The following is an 18,549-nucleotide window of genomic DNA, read 5'->3' on the forward strand; positions in this document are numbered from 1 at the left end:
CAAAGTTTTTTTAAGCATAGAACGAAGTAATTAAAGATGTTATTTATCACACTTTTCTTTTTTTTAACTTTATAAATATGAATTGGAGTGTAGATCCATCATTTTCAAAACAATATATCAATGAATGAATATTGAAGCAAGATACATATAGATATATAACTTGACCCACAAAAAAGATATATGCAACTAAACAGAATAAAAAGTATATTTAAGGAAGAAAATAATAGCAACTTGTCGCTGCTACAATTAGAAGAATTTTATACAGAAGCAACCAAGCACAAAACGACAAGAGGAACAAATTTAAAATATGTGTCTGCTATTTAGTATCTATCAAACCAGAACCTTTTTCACAAGCTGAGAAACGACAAGAAAGAGGTCTATATGATAAGTCAAAGCCTCTCAAAAACCCCTCTTGAAGAGGGGAAAAAAACTACCAAAGATCTGAAAATGCTATTCTGGTGTAGGGTAACATAGCCGAATAATCAACTACGCAAAAAGCAACAGAAGAAAACACCTTGGCACCATGTGCTTCTGTTCAAGATCCCCACACCATATAGAGCAGAACAAACCCATGTACACTCTATGCAAACTACTCCGCAGGCCCTTCATATATAACTCCAGAATCCACTTCATGGATGAAAAAGGAAAAATAAAGCACTGCGATGAAAATCATTATTCACTAAACTTATTCTTCTACATATCATGCACATCATAAACAAATTCCTTGAACAGTTAGGCTCCATCAACTTGCTTCAAAGCCTTTCGTAACCTTCCTAGGAGATCCTTTGCTGCCATGTAGTTTTCCTTCATCTGCAGGAAAGAAAAATACCATGTTGGTCTTGGTCTAGCTATGAGAGACTATTATGTAGTCTGAAATGGTGATTAACTAAACCACACTTGCATTGCATGAGCATTGTTCTCGAGTACTAAAACATAATTTTTTTACCTGAGCAATAATGGTTACGTCAATATTGTTATTGCCGAAGGGCAAAAGGCTGCTACTCTGGACAATGAAATGAAGCTTTTCTAATTCGCTGAGAATCACTGCCGCACGGCCACTGTGTTTATCGCTTTGAGTTCTGATGAGTACGTCTTTCCCAGAAACTCTTACTTCGATTTCAGGGAGTGAATTGTCGCAGTGGCTGTCAGAATTTTCAGCGTCAGCAAAGAGAATGGATCTTTTCACCAGGACTGAAGAACCAGTAGTGATCTTTGCTGTTTTCTCCTCTAGAGTTTGCACGCGCTCTCGCAGTTGTTTCACGTACTTGATAGCATCTCCCAACACAGAAGCCTTGTCCATCTGCGCATGCAACCACCCACATAACTTAATTGTTCATATATATAAATTGTAACTTTTGGATAGAAAGAAAAAGTCAAGCTGAGAGTACCTTCTTGAGGCCTGGGAGGACGGCAGAAAGAGCGATGAACCTCTGGCTGAGCTTTTCCCTTCGTTTTCTTTCGGCTATTACGTGCTCTTGCGCTTGGATTGGGTTCCTAGCAGTTATGCCAACCTGGTTCGTTCGATTATCAGAAATGAAGAAACTTTTGTCCTGATATGAACCTTGAGAAACGAAGTCTGTGAAGTCCATGTTCTCACTGGACGGGTTTTCGCTTTTAGGCTTCACATGGAAGTTGCGAAATTGTTGGGAAGCACGCGGTGAAGGATTAAAGTGGCCAAAAGAAATGAGCTGGGAGGATGGAGAAGCGGAAACACTGTGGGAAATTGAGTCAGTGGAACAAGTTTTGAAGGTACTGAATGTGTTGTTGAGCCTCTTGGTTGGTCTTGGAGGGGTAAATGAGTGATCAGGACTTTGAGCTGGGAAACAATTTGGAGTGCTCTCTGGGGATCCTGAGAAAGACTCGAAGTCAAAATCATCCAGTGAACATGCAAAAGAATCCATCTGGTACTGATCAACAAAAGTTGGATACTCCATTTCCTGTCAAAAGTTAAAGTAAGATTACTTTCTCTGCTTATATGTTTTTCCTAATTGGTGTGAATTATGATGAGTTGCTATGCATTCTTACAAGTTCAGGCAAGTAGTTGGTGGACGCGATTTCCATCATCTTCAGTTTCCTTCGTTTATAGAGGCCTGAAAGTCAACAAAAACATCAATTAATTATTTCAGATGATAATTGAAGGATCAAGAAATGAACTTTCTTAGCATAGTTAACTGAAAATGATGTGCATATGCAGGAGGTGAAGTGATAAATGAAACATGAATGAGTAAAGAGATTGGGGAAATATGGTACCTTGAATGGAAGATGGGAAGAGCGGAGGAGAGGGTGGAGATTGAGGAGAAGAGATTAAGGTTGTGAAGTTGGGAGATGAGAAAAACGATGTTGTTGGAAATGTTTTATAAAGGGACACCGTACACGCTTCATACCCGGGTCAATAGGAGCACGTGTGAAAATGTATCCCATGTTCTTTGGTGGTCAGTTGGTGACTTTTGAATGCGGCTGAGCCCTGTCTTCACTCGCATTTACGTTTGGTCAAACTATGGGTTCTTCTTTTGTTTCATCATATGTGTAATTTTGTTGATCTTCCTCTCTTTTCGAACTTTTTTAGCAGCTCCATCATTCAGAACCTAGAGCCGGTATTTGGACTCAAAAGAGAAAAACGAGAGAAAGAAGAAAAGACGTAAATAAACAAGTTTCAATTCAACAGATTTTCCTCTCATATCTTCTGAAAAGTGTGGGTGGAGAAAAATGCTACTCCACCACAAATTCATTGTAATAAATGTGTTCATTCAAACAAAACCAAAACACCACATGAGTTTCATATTCTTTTTTTTTCACGCACATTATTCATACAAAAAATAAAGAATCCATTGATTTAACACAATAGTGTTTATCTATCTTATCTTTCTAAACCACGCTTAGTTAGTATGTTATGTTTGAAGTAATTGTAATGATAGAATGGTTAAGTTAAAAATATACTCCGGTCTAACAAAAGCCTAAGTGATTATGTTAAAATTATTAATCTCACAAATTGTTTAGAATTAAATATTTTTCAAAACAATAAGTCTATTTATAAATAATAGCATAGGTTATGTGTGGATACGCGTACCAATCCTTTGTTCATTCCCACTCCCATCAAACTGGAAAGAAACGCAGACACTCTCCCTCTCAAATCAAATAGAATAATAACAACATGCCTTTCCTCAATTATATTTATTATTATTTGAACACCCACTATCACTTTTCTTCCTTAATTTTATGATTATTCATTAACCTATGTACATTGCCCCCAACAAATCATAGCATCACACTTTTTTTTATTCACTAACGTTGCCTTTCTGAAGTACCCATTCTAAGCTTACACGTTTTTTTTTTTCGTATATCACTTTCAAACCAGAATTGGATTATCGCTCGCGTAAGCCTACTGACGAATGAATCTCAACTTTGTTTTCTCTCTTATATACGTTTTCAATCATCTCATAATTGTCAAAGATTATAATATACTGGATAAAAATTTCACCACTTTGTAATATTACACTAAACTTAAAGTTTTTTCTATTTAATGATGATAAAATTTATCATAACTTAAAGAAGTGTCGATAGATATTTCATGTCACCTATATATGTAATTGGTTGAAATAAATTTGAGAAAAAGTATTACTCTGAATAAATATGAGAGTTGAATATGTATTATGACAAAGGACAATGATATTTCTTTGGCAGTAAACATATGGTCTATGTCTTAAAATAATAATAAGAAAATTTTGATGTTTAAACCTTAATTATCACTATAATTTTGAATTATCATTTCATTGTTATATTTTTTGAATTATTGAGTTAATGTTACAGTTGTGTTACAGTTGTTTATTATCCTTTAATTTATTCCATTGGTTATTTTTATTTTAATAAATATTTTTACCGAGAAATTATAACTATTTTAAATTATAATGAATATTTTTTTTTGCAGAAATACTACTTCAATTTTAATCAAAATAAAAGTTTAAATTATAAATTTTTTTAATGAATTTTAAAAAATACAAAGTTATAATCATAAAAAAATGTAATTGTCTTCTATTAAGGTTTGATTCAGTAACTAATCATGTTCTTTTTTAATTTTACGTCTTTTAACTAATTTTATTAAATGCTTTCAGTTTAACTTTTGAGTTTTTTCGCACCTTTTCGGTTTCTTGCTTATATAAATTAAACAATTAATCGAAAAGCTTTATTTTTGTGACTAAAAGTAACTTCTAATTCTGATATATACCATATTTTAAAGAATTTTGGGATAGTAATATCATAATATTAATTATATTTTTTAATTAACAATTGAAATAATCAAATAATAAGGTCAATTATATCAAATAAGATAGCCTATAATTTTATGATTCTACTCGACTATTAGGTTATTTTTATGACCTAAAATTGAATCTTCAAGTTTTACATAAGAGAAACTCATTTTTATAACCCCTATTTGCAAACACTACTAAAAAAAGTCGTTTATGTTGGATATTTATAATTAAATTTAAGTCATACAAAATATCAAATATAAATTTACATTGGACCATATAATGTTGATGTTGATGTAAATTTACGTTAAATTTGATAGTGTTGGATATGAATTTTTAATTTATTTGATTTTACATTAAATAAAAATCTGAAATAAAAAAATAAAAACTACATAACAAAGTGATATAAATAAAAAAAATTAAACATGAAAGTTGATTAGTTTTTCGAGGTGGTCAATATTCTCATCTTTTTTAATGCATGACTTAAATTCACATTTATATTTTCAACAACAGTCTAGAATATCTAAAATAGAAAACTTGATAAATCTCTATTTGATACAAGAAAACATAAAAAACAATTTCAATTTTTTTTGACAAATATAATTAAGTAAAATGCCTAAAATCTAAAAAAGTAATAATTCAAAAAATACTAACAAAATAAAAACACTATTAGCAAATGGTGGATTTTCAAGAAATTTTGGATCTCCGATCCCTTCCTCTCATCATTTTAAGCAAATTTCAAGCCTAGGTTTATATCAAAACTTACAAGGTTTGAAGTTTTACTCCATCAATTTTTTGTATTTCAATATATATATAAACATTTCATCAAATGTAAGGACTTTATTATCAAATATGCATTAGAAAAATTAAAATTGGATCAAAACTCATTTTTTATTTATTTTTAGTGATTTTAACAAGAAAATAAAAATAAACAAATGCAAGAAAAAAAATACAACATATTTATAATACTTAAAACAAAACTGTAAACAACGAAACAAAGCAACAACAAAATAAAAAAAATGAAAAGCATTCATGCATTGTCCTAATTTGAGATATCTAAAAATAACTATAATTTTAAAAGATAATGGTACCTTAATTCACTCCTTTTATCTACTTTTAACTCATTATTCTAATCACTATTAGATCATCACATCACATCATTAAAAAGAATCAAAATAGATAATCTAATGATGTTTAAAATAATAGGTTAAAAGTGAATTAAAAGGAGTAAGTAAAAAAAATTATCCAATTTTAAATTCAATAGTATAGTGAAAATATAGAGCATCTAATTTAATAAGAGGACTCATAAATACTTACCGCCACTAATTTTAATTACAAAAATAACTTTTAAAACGTCCACAACCACTTTATGAACAAAAAACGATAAAGAAAAGAAATAAAAAAAAACAAAAACTTTAATTTAAGTTTTTTTATGTCAAATTATTAGACATTTAATTTAAATAATTTTAATTATTTTGTAAAAATACCTCACATTTTTTTCGTCGTTTTCTCTTTTAAGTCCAACGTAAAACAATTGACTTAGAAGACTAATTTTGTGCTACTCTTTATCATATTACTGACCGTAATAAATAAAGTGTATGATAAATAGCATAACATCCTTAATAATTTATTTTTTTCGATTGCCTTTATCACATTATTCGTCTTATATATAAACCTTGTTTTGAAAGTACAAGAATTATGGAAATAAAAATAATTGTGGAAGAAACATAATTTCCTAATAGTTTTTTTACAATATTTTTATTAACAATTAAAAATTATTAGAAATTATAAAATTGTATAAATATTAATTTTTTATTTAAAGATTTTTTTTTTCTGAACTTATGTTTAATAATTAAAAATATTGAAAACCGTGTTAAAAATATTATTGATACTGGTATTACAAGTTTAAAGTGAGAAAATATCTTATAATATTTACATCAACAAGTATCAATTTAATTGCTGTTGAATGAACTTATTCACTAATAAATAATATATGATTAAAATAAAAATTAAACATATAATACTAAAATAATATATATTTTTATCCAATGCACTCTGAGAATGTTAATATGCAAGGTAGCTCAGGAACCGACACACTCCACGTGTTTAATATCCTGTTGGATGATTAAGGATTAAATGATGACTAGTATCATGTCGCTTAGTTAATTAACTGGTAAATAACTACGAACATAAAATGAAGAATGAATGATTAATTCCACGTGATAAATAAGTGAGGTCAATAATCGCGTTTATGTCAATGCATTGTTCAGTTTTTCAACTTTTGGCTACTGACACTGATTAAGGTAATCCGTGTTTAGAATTATTAACCATTAAAATAGTTGTCGTCCTTCCTTTTAGTTTTTATCATAATTCTGGTAAAGTATTCTATATTCCATCTTTAATTATTGCTGTCGGTTTCTAATGGTAAAATTTTCTAGTATATACCTCAGCTTTATCGCAGTTGATACAACGTGTGTATATTTTTATCAACAATAACGAAACACATTAATTACAAGGAATGAAATCAAGATCAAAAAGTAATAATTGAAATAATCTTTATTAAAAAAATACCAAAATGAAAATAATCTCATATTATATAAGAAGTGATTTTATTTTAAAATTTATGAAGTAAAACTACAAATACTACTATTTCTAGTAACTTGTTTAACTTTTCTAAATGGCAACATGCCGTTTTTTTTTTCATTATTTGCTTTTGGTTTTTCTGAATAATCAAGCTCGAAACATCCCTATCTATTCACAAGTTTACTTAAATTATATTTTTTAAATGATAAAATTTAAGTTTCTTTATTTAATACCAGCATATATGTGTATGTATTTTTTAAATATACATAGTATTATATTAGTAGATAATGATATTATAATATTATTAAGTTAATATATAAAATAAAATTATATTTATTAAAAATAAAGTTAAATATATCAGAAAAAAATGAGAGAATAACGGTTGATAAATAAGAAAAAGAGAAGAAGCAGAGATAGACGATTTTATAAAAAACTTGTAAAAATCACGATTAATTTTTAAAAATTTAATAAATAATTATATTTTAAAGAATAAAATTGAAATTTTGAAATGTAAACACAAGATAAAATTCTCTTTATATATTGTTATAAATAAAAAAATCAAATATTATATAGAAAAATTATAAATTCATTAGCTTAATAAAGTGATCTATAAATTTATCATTTTAAAATTTTAGATTAAAAGTGATTTTAATTGTTTATATGATTCTTACCATAATGTTATTGATATTGAATATTTTTGATGAATTTTCATTTAAAACTCTTCGGGAGCATCAAAGCTAACTGTAATTCTCCTTATTAGTAATAGAAAGATTAAAACTTCTCTTCATGTTTTCTATTTCTTTGTAGGCACGTGTTTTTTTTTTTAACTCATAATTGATCAAGATCAACAGCAAATCTTCTTTAGACACGGGTATTTCCCTAATTTTTTTTAAAACATTTTAAATTTATATATTTGATTTTTTTTAATTTTAAATTATATTGAAAATTCATGAAAATTAAATTAGATATATTTTTTATTTTTTTTATAAAACATAATAATTAATGTTAATAAATAATAAAATATAAAATAAAATATAATATTATTAATATATTTGTGTTATTATATTTTTTTTTTTTGAGTTTCTAATATATTACATTGATCTTTCACTTTTACATGTTTTTTTTTATTTATGAATAAAAAAGAAATTAGACAGAAACTTCTATTTTTTTCTAATTTTTCATACATAACCTTCTGAAAATAAATCTTATCTTATTTAATAATAAAATATTAATTTAATAATTTTTTTATTAATATAAAAGAAAAATAATTACTATGTATTTTTTAGAAATGGCTTTAACTTATAACTTAATTATCATATATTTTTATTTTAGTAATTACGCCTTTAATTTTTATTATTAAATTTTTATAAAAACAAGTTTATTTTTTAAAATTTATAAAAGGAAGTCACCATTAAAATAAATATATTATCCATTAAAATAAATATATTATCGATAAAATGATTATTCATATTATAAATAAATAGTTAAAATTTTATTTTTTATTTAATTATTGATGAATTAAAAAATATAAAAAAATGAAAAATAATTATTTAAATACGTGTAATTTTTTTTAATTATAGTTATATTAAATTATGTATTGATATTTATTGTATTAATGACAATAATTAAATATATAAATTTTGATTGTATTATTTATTTTTCTTACAAAATTCGTCCCAAGATAAAATTTTGATCAGTATATTTTAGTTCTTCAAAACAACTTAATCGCATAATTTTAGTGATATATTATTTATCAAAATTTAACCAATATTGTTATGACACTTGTTAACATAGACTCTATAATTAAACTCACAAAATTATACTTTATTTTTTCAATTCATATCCAGAAAGGATTACAAAGAATATATCTCATATAAATGAATTGCTTTTCAACCCAACTGTATCACAGACTGGAAAAATTAGCTGTTGAATTATATATTTGTTTTAGATTCTTTGTGCAAACTTCTATCTAGCATACATAAAGGAATCTTTATATTTAGTCCATACATGTTCTTTTCTTTCTGGTAAACCAATAACATATAGTTCCAAACATCGTGCAACGATGACTTCTTATTTAGTCTTCATTTGTCTGTACTTAACTGCAAATCTTTTTCAGATCTTGATTCAATTAGAGAATACATGAAGATAGAAAAGAAATGAACACATGAACACAACTAGAACTAGAGATTTTAACATTTTTATGAGCCATAATTGAATATGTGCTTGTGAAAAATTAATAAAAAAGTGCAGTTGAAGAATTCGTCTATCTCATGTGAAATTCATAGTTATTAGCAGAAGTTTAGAGATATATAAATGGTGATTTCAAGTGGGTCTTTTAAATATGAAAATAAGAAGAAAAAAATGTTTAGAATTGGGTTATGACCCATTTACTTGTTACAATTATAATCCAGTGAATCTACTGTGGCAATATTTAATCCACTATTTGCTATAATGACATGTGAAAAATTCCTAATAACATTTTTAGTTCCTAAGGTATAAGATAACTTTGGCTTTGGTAACATCAATTTAAAAAGTTTGTTATCCGTTTAAATTTAAAATAGAAATGGTTTGATTCTGAATACTAAATTTTATAGTCTAAAAATAGTTTTAAACCTCACATGTACTTTGTCTTTCATCATTTACAATTCCCTACCTATATAAGTTGTGAAATTGTAGTTTGATCACACAATTGTAGTTTATTCTATCTATATATTATTGCAAGTTATATTATTATTATTGATACTTAAATGATATTGCATATTTTGACATTATGTAGTTATTTTTGTTGTAATAGAACATAAATTTTGTTATCGTCAGGTTATTAATTTCAAATAGTGGCATTTTACAATTATAACAAGAAATAGTGCTATATTTATAAAATGTAGCAAATTCTTTAGTATTTAATTATACTTTTTTTTAATTTATTTCTATTTCTACATTAATGTAATTGATTTGATTTCTTTGTTGATTTTAAATTTAATTTCCACTTTAATATAGTTTTTTTATAATGGTTGGGTTTTATACTTTTAGTGTTATTTTTAATTAGACAACTTCATTTTTTAATAAATATATTTTTTATAAACTAAATAATTAAATAATCTCTCTTTATTAAAAAAATAATAAAACAATTTATTTATTTAGAAATAACTGCTACATATATGATTTGAATTTAATATTATATATAACTTAATAGAAGGAATTGTTGTTTGGTAAATATTTCCTTACTGTATACATTTCTTCTGCCCTTACAGAAATAAACTATTAGATATTGTGTTATGTATATGCTTTTTTTAATACTCTATTCCACTTTTATTATTAATTCTACTGGTTACGCGACTGAAAGTTATAAATATAATATATATATATATATATATATTTATATTTATATGATATACATTTGATTTAATTAGTGATACCAATAGGGTTTAATCCATTATATTTTAATTTACTAAAAACAGATTGAACAACATGCATTAACGTATAAATCTGTGTGCACAAGCTTACATATCTAATCCACATAAATTTAAAAAGAATTAACTAATATATTTTTTTTTTAACTTTTGAATATCATTATTTTTACAAAGTTATATGTTTTTAAAATTATATTATTTTATTATAATAAAAATACATATACACTTAAGCTAATATATATATATATATATATATATATATATATATATATATATATATATTTTGTTAATAATAATAATAATTCTCAATTTCTTGTTAATAATAATAATAATAATTCTCAATTTCTACTTTTTAGACTATGATGATATTTTATGTTTTCTAAGTTATAACAGTAAATTATAATCAGTATTCTCAATCATATATATTTTTGTTTCACCTAAAGCGTATGTCTTATTATTATATCATATCATTAAGATTTTCTTTCAATTTTAAGTTAGATATTATAACACCAAATTTTATTATATTTATTTAAAATTTTTGTGATTTATAAACTGAGTCAATTATATGAATAAATACTTTTATTCTTAGATATCTCTTTCTATTCAAAATCCATATTTTAAATTTAAGATGTTCAGGTAACATACCCGTGTCGGAATATTAATTTCTATTATTATTATTATTATCATCTTCTGATAAAATTCGTGTCATAATTAGGAGAACAGGAAACAAATTTTTGTCTTATGTTTCACATGCAAGTCAATGAGATAACCCATCATGAAGACAAACAATTTATTTTCATCTAAAGATGTAAAAAATGTGGGGCCAGCAGGATCAAATGTTTAATAGCAAAACCTAGTTCTTTAATGTTTTTTTTTTTTTTACTGTATCTGAATATATTTCTCAAAAGAAACTTTGATTTTAATTAAAATAACAAAACATAATATAAAAAAGTTACATATATTTGTCCTTTTTGAAATAGAAAAGAGGGACATTGAATGCTGCGTCTGAGATTCAATGATTTCTTGGACAACCGTGCACCGATGTATTATTAATATTATCACCTACCGCACCACCACATGTTCTTGTTATGACATGGATTTCAAAGTAGCCATGCGTAGGTTCTTTACAAGGTCATTTACCGTCAACTTGTACTCCGTCCCCATCTGCAAAAATGGTAGTCATTTATCACTGTAAATTATCAAGAACCCAGAAAAGTATTTGCTTTTCTTTACCTGAGCAACAATGGTGATATCGATAATGGACTCCCCAAAAGACAGGACACTGCTATTCACAACGAAGAGATGAAGGTTTTGAATCTCCACAAGTATTTTCAGCAGAAGACCTTTTCGGTTTTGGCAGTGGATGCGAAGGAGCACATCGTTATCTGACACTCGTGCTTCTACACGAGGGAGGCTTTCCCTGAAACACCTATCACCATCGGCGGCGGCTGAAGGTGAACCATCGTGGTAGCTCAGCCATGACTTCTTCACCATCACCACCACAGACTTCTCATCTCTGTTCTTGTTGTTCTTTTCTTCAAGAATTTTCAGACGCTCTTGAAGCTCTTTCACATACTTGATAGCTTCTCCCAGCACTGAAGCCTTGTCCATCTGTTTATTCACCCTACCCAGTTAACCACCTTTTCTTCTTACAATCCAATGAACCTTTCTGATATTAATTTCGTGTTGTGTGCAATGAGCATGCTTAATTGAAAAAAAAAATAGAAATAATAACACGAATAATTTTATAATTTTAAAAATAAGTTATAATTATTTTATCTTTGTATAATACACTAATTTCTTTCTTTTCCGTTTCCAAACCAAATTATACTTAAAAGAATAAATAAACACAAAAACTTATTGTGTTTATTAATAAAATTATGTTTAATTTTTTTCGACAAATATTTTCTCTATACTCAAATATAAAAATCTTATATAGATATTTAAAAATAAACAAAACTTGTGAGGCAAGTGAATAAATAAGAAAGTAAGTCACATCACCAACTTTGTACGGAAAAGATAAAAGAATAGAAAAGAATACTGAGAATATGTGTTAAAAATAAAACGTTTATAATCAATCACGCATGTAATTTATAATAATACTAATAATAATAATAAATAACTAAAAAATAATATCAATATTAATAAAGAATAACGTATTTTAATAATAAATAAACTCTTTTTTTTTTCACTTGTGCTAGTTTCTTTTTCTCTCTTTTTTACCTAATAGAGCATAAATGGCTTGATTCTTACATCTCCTATCATTTGTGTAAATGGTGAATCAATCAATTCCTTTAAATAAGACATTTATGCAGTACTTGTTTATAATTGCATGATAATACATTATTTTTTTTTTAATATCTTTAGTTAATTGAATTACTTTTAAAAATAGTAGTAAATGCTGTAAATTATTTCCATGAAGTCTATTAATATATTGGTTGAAAGGATCTTGTAAACATGAGTGAAGATAATTATTGTTTTGGGTTTAACTGGATTTCCAACCATTTTAAAATTTTTGACACTAATGTAAGAAAAATGTTATAAATATAAACATTCAAAATAAATCACTATTCATAAAAATATATTTAATTTTTTTTAAAATACTAAAATTATGATCGTTTTAAAATAAAACGAATATTGTAATTATAATTTTAAATAGAAATTTAAACATATTTTAGTACAATACCATCTTCAATAGGATTTTCTGTCTTTACAATATTTAACTAAAAACAATTTGACATAATTATTAGGTTAAACAAAGTTTTATATATAAAAATAGTATTTACTTGCATATTTTTATAATAAAAAAAACATATTTTATTTCTGGAGATTAATTTGAATCAGTAGCTTAGAGTGAACAGTACCTTCTTTAAGCCTGGAATGAGAGCAGCTAGAGCAATTAAGCCCTGGCTCATGTTCTCTCTCCGTTTTCTTTCCGCGATGATATGATCCCGACTGTGACCACCGGATATCTTGGAGCTTCCATGGCCTTTGGGGCCTTTAGTTTCATAGTTCAGATTTTCTGATGATCTTTTTCCGGTCTCTGGGGTTGAAACTGAAACACCTTTGTTAGGTTGCGGGTTCAGCGCAGCAGAAACAATCCCTTGAAAGTGAGTGTTCTCCACAGAAAATGAGTTTGAGTTGTCTAAAAACATAATCTGGGAGGGTGGTGAAGATGAGGAAGAGGAAGAAGAGGAAAGATTGGGTGAAAAGTGTTTGGTGGAGTTGAGGGATGAGTTCCAACCACAGAAATTCGTTTTGAACTGCTTGATGTTCAAATTAGTTGTTTCAGAATACAACATGTGACTCTCCAAAGACAAAGGTTGCTGATGCTGCGGCGGCTGCAAGTTCTCTAGGGCACTTGCTATCTCAAGGGAAAGTAACTCTTCATCATCTTCAAGACATTGTCGGAACAAGTTGCAATCATCAGTTTCCAGCAACAGCTGAAATGAAATAAAAGTATTAGTAAATCATTATATGTTTGATCACAGAAAATAGTGATGATGAATGAAAACGATTACCAAATCTGAAAACCAGCTGGGTTCTGATGCGTCCATGGAGGTGTGTAAATTTGTTCCGTTCATGTGTGACCTTTCCTTTGAGAATTGAGAGGTTTTTTCTTTATTTCTCAATTGCACTCGCTTACCGTGCCATTTTTATAGCGGTCCAGTGAGTTCTTACGCTGCAGTGCACCCATACCTACTTGCACACCTTATGCAAAACAACGCATAAAAGTGTTTCAAAATAATTGTTGAAATCTAAAATAAAATACCTAGTTCATAGCTCACTTTAATAATATAGTAACATGTATTAAATTTTTAAATTAGACAAAAATATAATTAAAACATTATTATTTTAAGTCAACTTTTTTTTTTTTTTAAACTATCGTCATGTGTGTAGAATATCCGCTACAAATGCATGTGGCAAAACGACCATTGGTAAATTTACATATTGTCGACAGCAGTTGAATTAATACTAACTGTGGGACAAATAGTTCTTGTCCATCCTAAAAATAACAATCATTAATGACCGATTATTGTTCTGTATATTTATCAATTACCACATAACTGGGGCAAAAAAGATTAGATTAGATCTAAATAGGAAGATTCAAGACTAAAATTTATTACTAGGCATTTTATTTGGTCTCTTTAAATAATTCTTTTACGTCATGAGGTAACAAAGATTTAATTTTGAATTCATCAGTATATTAAGGTCTTGATTTTAAAAAATATATTTAAATTAGTTTAAACTTTTTAATACTATTTAATATATCAGAATAATTTTGAATTAATTTTTGTTTGTATTTTGTTTCCTCGTTCTCTTCATTTATATGGAAGTATCAATATTAATTAATATAATAAACAATTGTTAGAAGAACCAACATTTTGGACTGGTTGTGAATTTTTAGCCTTTGACTATTTGAGTATTGAAAATCTTTCTTTTGCCCCGTCTTTTTGTGGCAGGAGGGTTAGGACTGCGTGCCAGTGCTATTAATGTTTTTCAGAGAAAAAAAAATTGTTTGTGACTAAAACAATTATAAAAAAAAAATTAAAAAGAGTTGTGAATATTATACTAGTTATTATCTATAAGCCACAAACAAAGCTTTTATGATCTTAATCTATCATATAAGATGCATTCTATTAGAAAAACTGTAAACAATAAATTATTTATTGGCCATAATTGATTAGTTCATGATGATAATCAATTATTTTGTGATTTTATATATTTTTCAACTTTGAACATCTTAAGATTAGAATGACAACAAACTGTGGTCAGAAGAAATAAATGCATCTTCTCATTATTGTATCAACAATATATTTTTGCAAGATCTTTCATTGTTTTACTATCAAGAAAGTTACTAAAATTTAATTATCATCAGAACCCATTTCAACTCTCCAACTATATACTCAGTTAACTTGTGACAAGTTGAGTTAAATATATGCTGAGTGGACTTTATTCATAGTTCTTTTTCTCCCTCCACAACAACATAATGAATATATAAATTAAAAATATAGTCGACAGAAGGTGTGTGGTACCAATACAACAAGTTTATGTATAATATGAGAAAAATGGATGTTTAAACAGGATAGAACATGAAGAGTATCAATCCAATAGTTAATGCATTTGGTACATAATTAGGAAAATGTAGATGAAAGTTGATTTTGGTACATAATTATAAGCTTCCACTGCTACATATTCCTCTACAGATAATTCCATGTGCTTGTGCCTAAATTGGTTCCACAGAATGTTTCCAAATTTCAATATTATACACAGTCTTGTTAATGGAACCAAATACTACCTTCACAATATCCCTGCAAAGCACTAGGTAAGAATCTACATAAAAAGATACTTTAGTTTAGATCCTTATATATGCTATTTTTTGTAAGTGTCTCAATCACTTTAAATTCTAGAACCTCTCTACCCAATTCATATTTTTTTACTTCTTTTAGATTGCGACACTGTTCCTTCTGTCACCAGAGACAAATTGGAACAAATTTATCTATCCTATTTGACTCAATCATTTTACTGTTATTTATCGAAAACTTAACCTGTCACAAGTTTGACTTGAAGCATTTGAGATATATATTGCCTCGAATCTTGAAATCCAAATTGCCCAAGTTAACAAAGGAATAACTAGTAATTTCATAATGATTAGAAGCCTAATTCTTTTATTAAATAAAGATAAAAAGTTAATAAAAGACTCCTAAATTTATTACATTATTTTTAGTTGAAGGTGGTTCATTATTTTATGTGTATTGAGTTAGGTCTTATTGATAATGTATACCGCGAAAAAGACCTATCAATTATTGTATGTAGAAAGTAAAAGATAGCCTAGGTTTATATACAAGCCTAGGTGTTTCAATTCCATAGATTTTATTATATATTAGAATTAACATTATAATGAATATATTTTATAGGAAATAAAAGAAAAAAGTGTAAGTACATAACATTTACCCAATTACACCAAATATATAATGTGTCAACTTTTACATTATAAATTATAAGCTAACGCTTTAATACGTCTATTGCATTTGATAAACAAGAGGATAAATATATTTTTAATTTATAAACTAACGTGAAATTGAGATTTGTTTATATTTAAAATTTTGATATAATTTGATCATCAAACTTTATAAATGACTTGATACAACTCTTTTAGTTCAATTGCGTTAATTTTTTTCATTTTTGCATGTCTAAGCTGTGTTTAAGTTTTTTATACTTTTTGACATATTTTAACTTTAATGTCCATCCAAGAAAACGTTTAATAGATTAAAAAAATATTAATACCATTGACATAGGATGACTATATTCATTCAATTTTAAAATTAAAAAATTAAAATATATAAAAACTTCGAACATGAATAATTTTTTATTTTGCATTAAGGTTTAGAAAATAAAACATATTTAACCATAATTTATAATATATATAATTTGATTACATTTGTAATAAATAAGAATATTTGAATATAAAAATGAGTGTTTATATTTATAAAGAATAACTTAAATTATGATGTAAGATTATTTTAGATTACATATTTTTCAAAAATATTTAAATCACTTTTAAAATAAGAATAAAATGCAGTAATTGGAAAGAGGTGAATAATTAAAATATAGATCCTACGCATCTATGTTGTATGTGATGATCTTCACTTTTTGGTAAAAGAACTTCGTATATATTTATTTATGTTGAATATAATAATTGTGAAAAACATTATTTTCTTCCAGATATTTGATTTAGTCATACATACAAAGTTTTTCCCCAGGATCACTCATTTTTAAAATTGGTGTACACATTGAATACTTTAAATGCTAGATTTAATTTTGAAATCGATATAATTGTAGAAGACATTACTCAATCATGGTTTCATTTGTAAGCCAGGAAAAATAATTTGCTAAAGATCATCAGTGAGAAATCGAATCAATAAATAAAAATTTGCATTTATTTCTAACAAACAACATCATAATCCAGGTCTCTTTACAGGAAATGATAAAACATTTCAAACCGAAATCTTAATTTTTTGTTGCATTTTTAAATAAATTTTAAATTTTAAAATTAGGTTTGTAACTTGGTACTTTCGAACATTGAAAACAACAAGTAATGCATTGAAAATGTATATGTAGGGTTATTTTCATCGGACCACTTTGGTTACGTAAGTATGACACAACCATCGTTGGCAAATAACATTCATCGGTTTGAATCTTGAAAAAGTACTATCATAATGAACACTAACGACAAACAAGAGTCAGAAAGGAATCAGAATCAAAAGTTGCTCATAAAATGGTGCACCGCTGAGGACTCAGAATCACCGTTAAAAATAATTATACATCAAAAAAATTAATCTCTAAGATTACTGATTTTGTTAGTCTTTAGTCATCATACATATAAGGATTAGATATGTTTGGAGGCTTAGAAATAGATTTCAAATTGAAATTTTCTTCTTTTTCAAACTTTAATATTCTGTTCTTTAAAACTAAATGGATTGTATACATCCTGAAAAGTGTATTGTGGAAATTTGTTTCGAAAACTTTATTATAAAAAAAATCGTTTCGAAAATTTCATTCCGAAAATTCTGATTGAAAAAATTTCTTTCCGAAAATATTATTACGGAAGAATGTTCTGACATTCATAGTCCAGAACTCACTTTTATAAAGATAAATGGTTACTTTTGAAAATTGATGGGCCCAGGACGTAATTACCAAGAACATTCAAAATGATGACTTAAAAGGCTCTTGATTTGGGCTCTTTTCTGGGCCAGACTTCACAAGCAGATCTGAGTTTCATTTCTTTGGGACACATTTTATGTCTTTCGTTCGTTACAGTTTTCGTAGGAAAAGGTGTTGAGAATTTTGTCAGCTAAAAGTTAAATTATGTATTATCTATTTTATTATTTATTCACTTCAATAAAAACATATACTTATTTTTAAATGAGTTAATTATACACTTCTTTTTATAATCTTAATTTATTGCGGTCTCAATTTACTAAAGCTTCTTAATAAAATACTTAATCATATCAAACATGTACATACAGAAGTGAATGTTTACGTCTGTTAACAATTTAAGTCCATCACGTAATTGGAAAAAATCCTGAACTAAAAACGATGTTATTTATAACCAATGTTTAAATAATTCAAGTTTATGTATATTTCTTGAATAGAACATCGATATATAAAGTTATTAATTCAAATTAACCAACTTAATTATCATTTTATTTTTATTGGTATTGAAATTTATTTTTTTATTTCTTTTATGTATGAAAAATATAAATTAACATTGTCTCCGAAAAGAAATTAACATTGTAGTTTTATGTTCT

General features: G+C 26.6%; 2 protein-coding genes across 2 annotated transcripts; both read right to left on the reverse strand.

The window, feature by feature from the left end:
- Positions 1-207: 207 nt before the first annotated feature.
- On the reverse strand, positions 208-2,383 carry LOC114171280 (transcription factor bHLH25-like). Its single transcript, XM_028056413.1, has 5 exons — positions 2,251-2,383; positions 2,026-2,090; positions 1,389-1,937; positions 947-1,300; positions 208-810 (listed from the first exon to the last, which is right to left on the reverse strand). The coding sequence occupies exons 2-5, from the start codon at positions 2,062-2,064 to the stop codon at positions 733-735; spliced, it is 1,020 nt and encodes a 339-aa protein (XP_027912214.1). The 5' UTR covers positions 2,065-2,090; positions 2,251-2,383; the 3' UTR covers positions 208-732.
- An 8,730-nt stretch (positions 2,384-11,113) lies between these two features.
- On the reverse strand, positions 11,114-13,949 carry LOC114174269 (transcription factor bHLH18-like). Its single transcript, XM_028059081.1, has 4 exons — positions 13,759-13,949; positions 13,102-13,680; positions 11,471-11,848; positions 11,114-11,401 (listed from the first exon to the last, which is right to left on the reverse strand). Exons 1-4 carry the CDS (start codon positions 13,819-13,821, stop codon positions 11,324-11,326), a joined length of 1,098 nt encoding a protein of 365 aa, XP_027914882.1. The 5' UTR covers positions 13,822-13,949; the 3' UTR covers positions 11,114-11,323.
- Between the last annotated feature and the right edge of the window lie 4,600 nt (positions 13,950-18,549).

This window comes from Vigna unguiculata, chromosome 2 (genome assembly GCF_004118075.2).
Source record: "Vigna unguiculata cultivar IT97K-499-35 chromosome 2, ASM411807v1, whole genome shotgun sequence".
Lineage (NCBI taxonomy): Eukaryota > Viridiplantae > Streptophyta > Magnoliopsida > Fabales > Fabaceae > Vigna > Vigna unguiculata.

Coding starts and splice junctions, on each gene's coding strand:
- LOC114174269 (XM_028059081.1), bottom strand. CDS start 13,821: ATGAACGGAACAAATTTACACACCTCCATGGACGCATCAGAACCCAGC. Junction 11,849..13,101: donor TCATTCCAGGCTTAAAGAAG/GTACTGTTCACT, acceptor GTGAATAAACAG/ATGGACAAGGCTTCAGTGCT. Junction 11,402..11,470: donor ATATCACCATTGTTGCTCAG/GTAAAGAAAAGC, acceptor CCATTTTTGCAG/ATGGGGACGGAGTACAAGTT.
- LOC114171280 (XM_028056413.1), bottom strand. CDS start 2,064: ATGATGGAAATCGCGTCCACCAACTACTTGCCTGAACTT. Junction 1,301..1,388: donor TCCTCCCAGGCCTCAAGAAG/GTACTCTCAGCT, acceptor TTGCATGCGCAG/ATGGACAAGGCTTCTGTGTT. Junction 811..946: donor ACGTAACCATTATTGCTCAG/GTAAAAAAATTA, acceptor TCTTTCCTGCAG/ATGAAGGAAAACTACATGGC.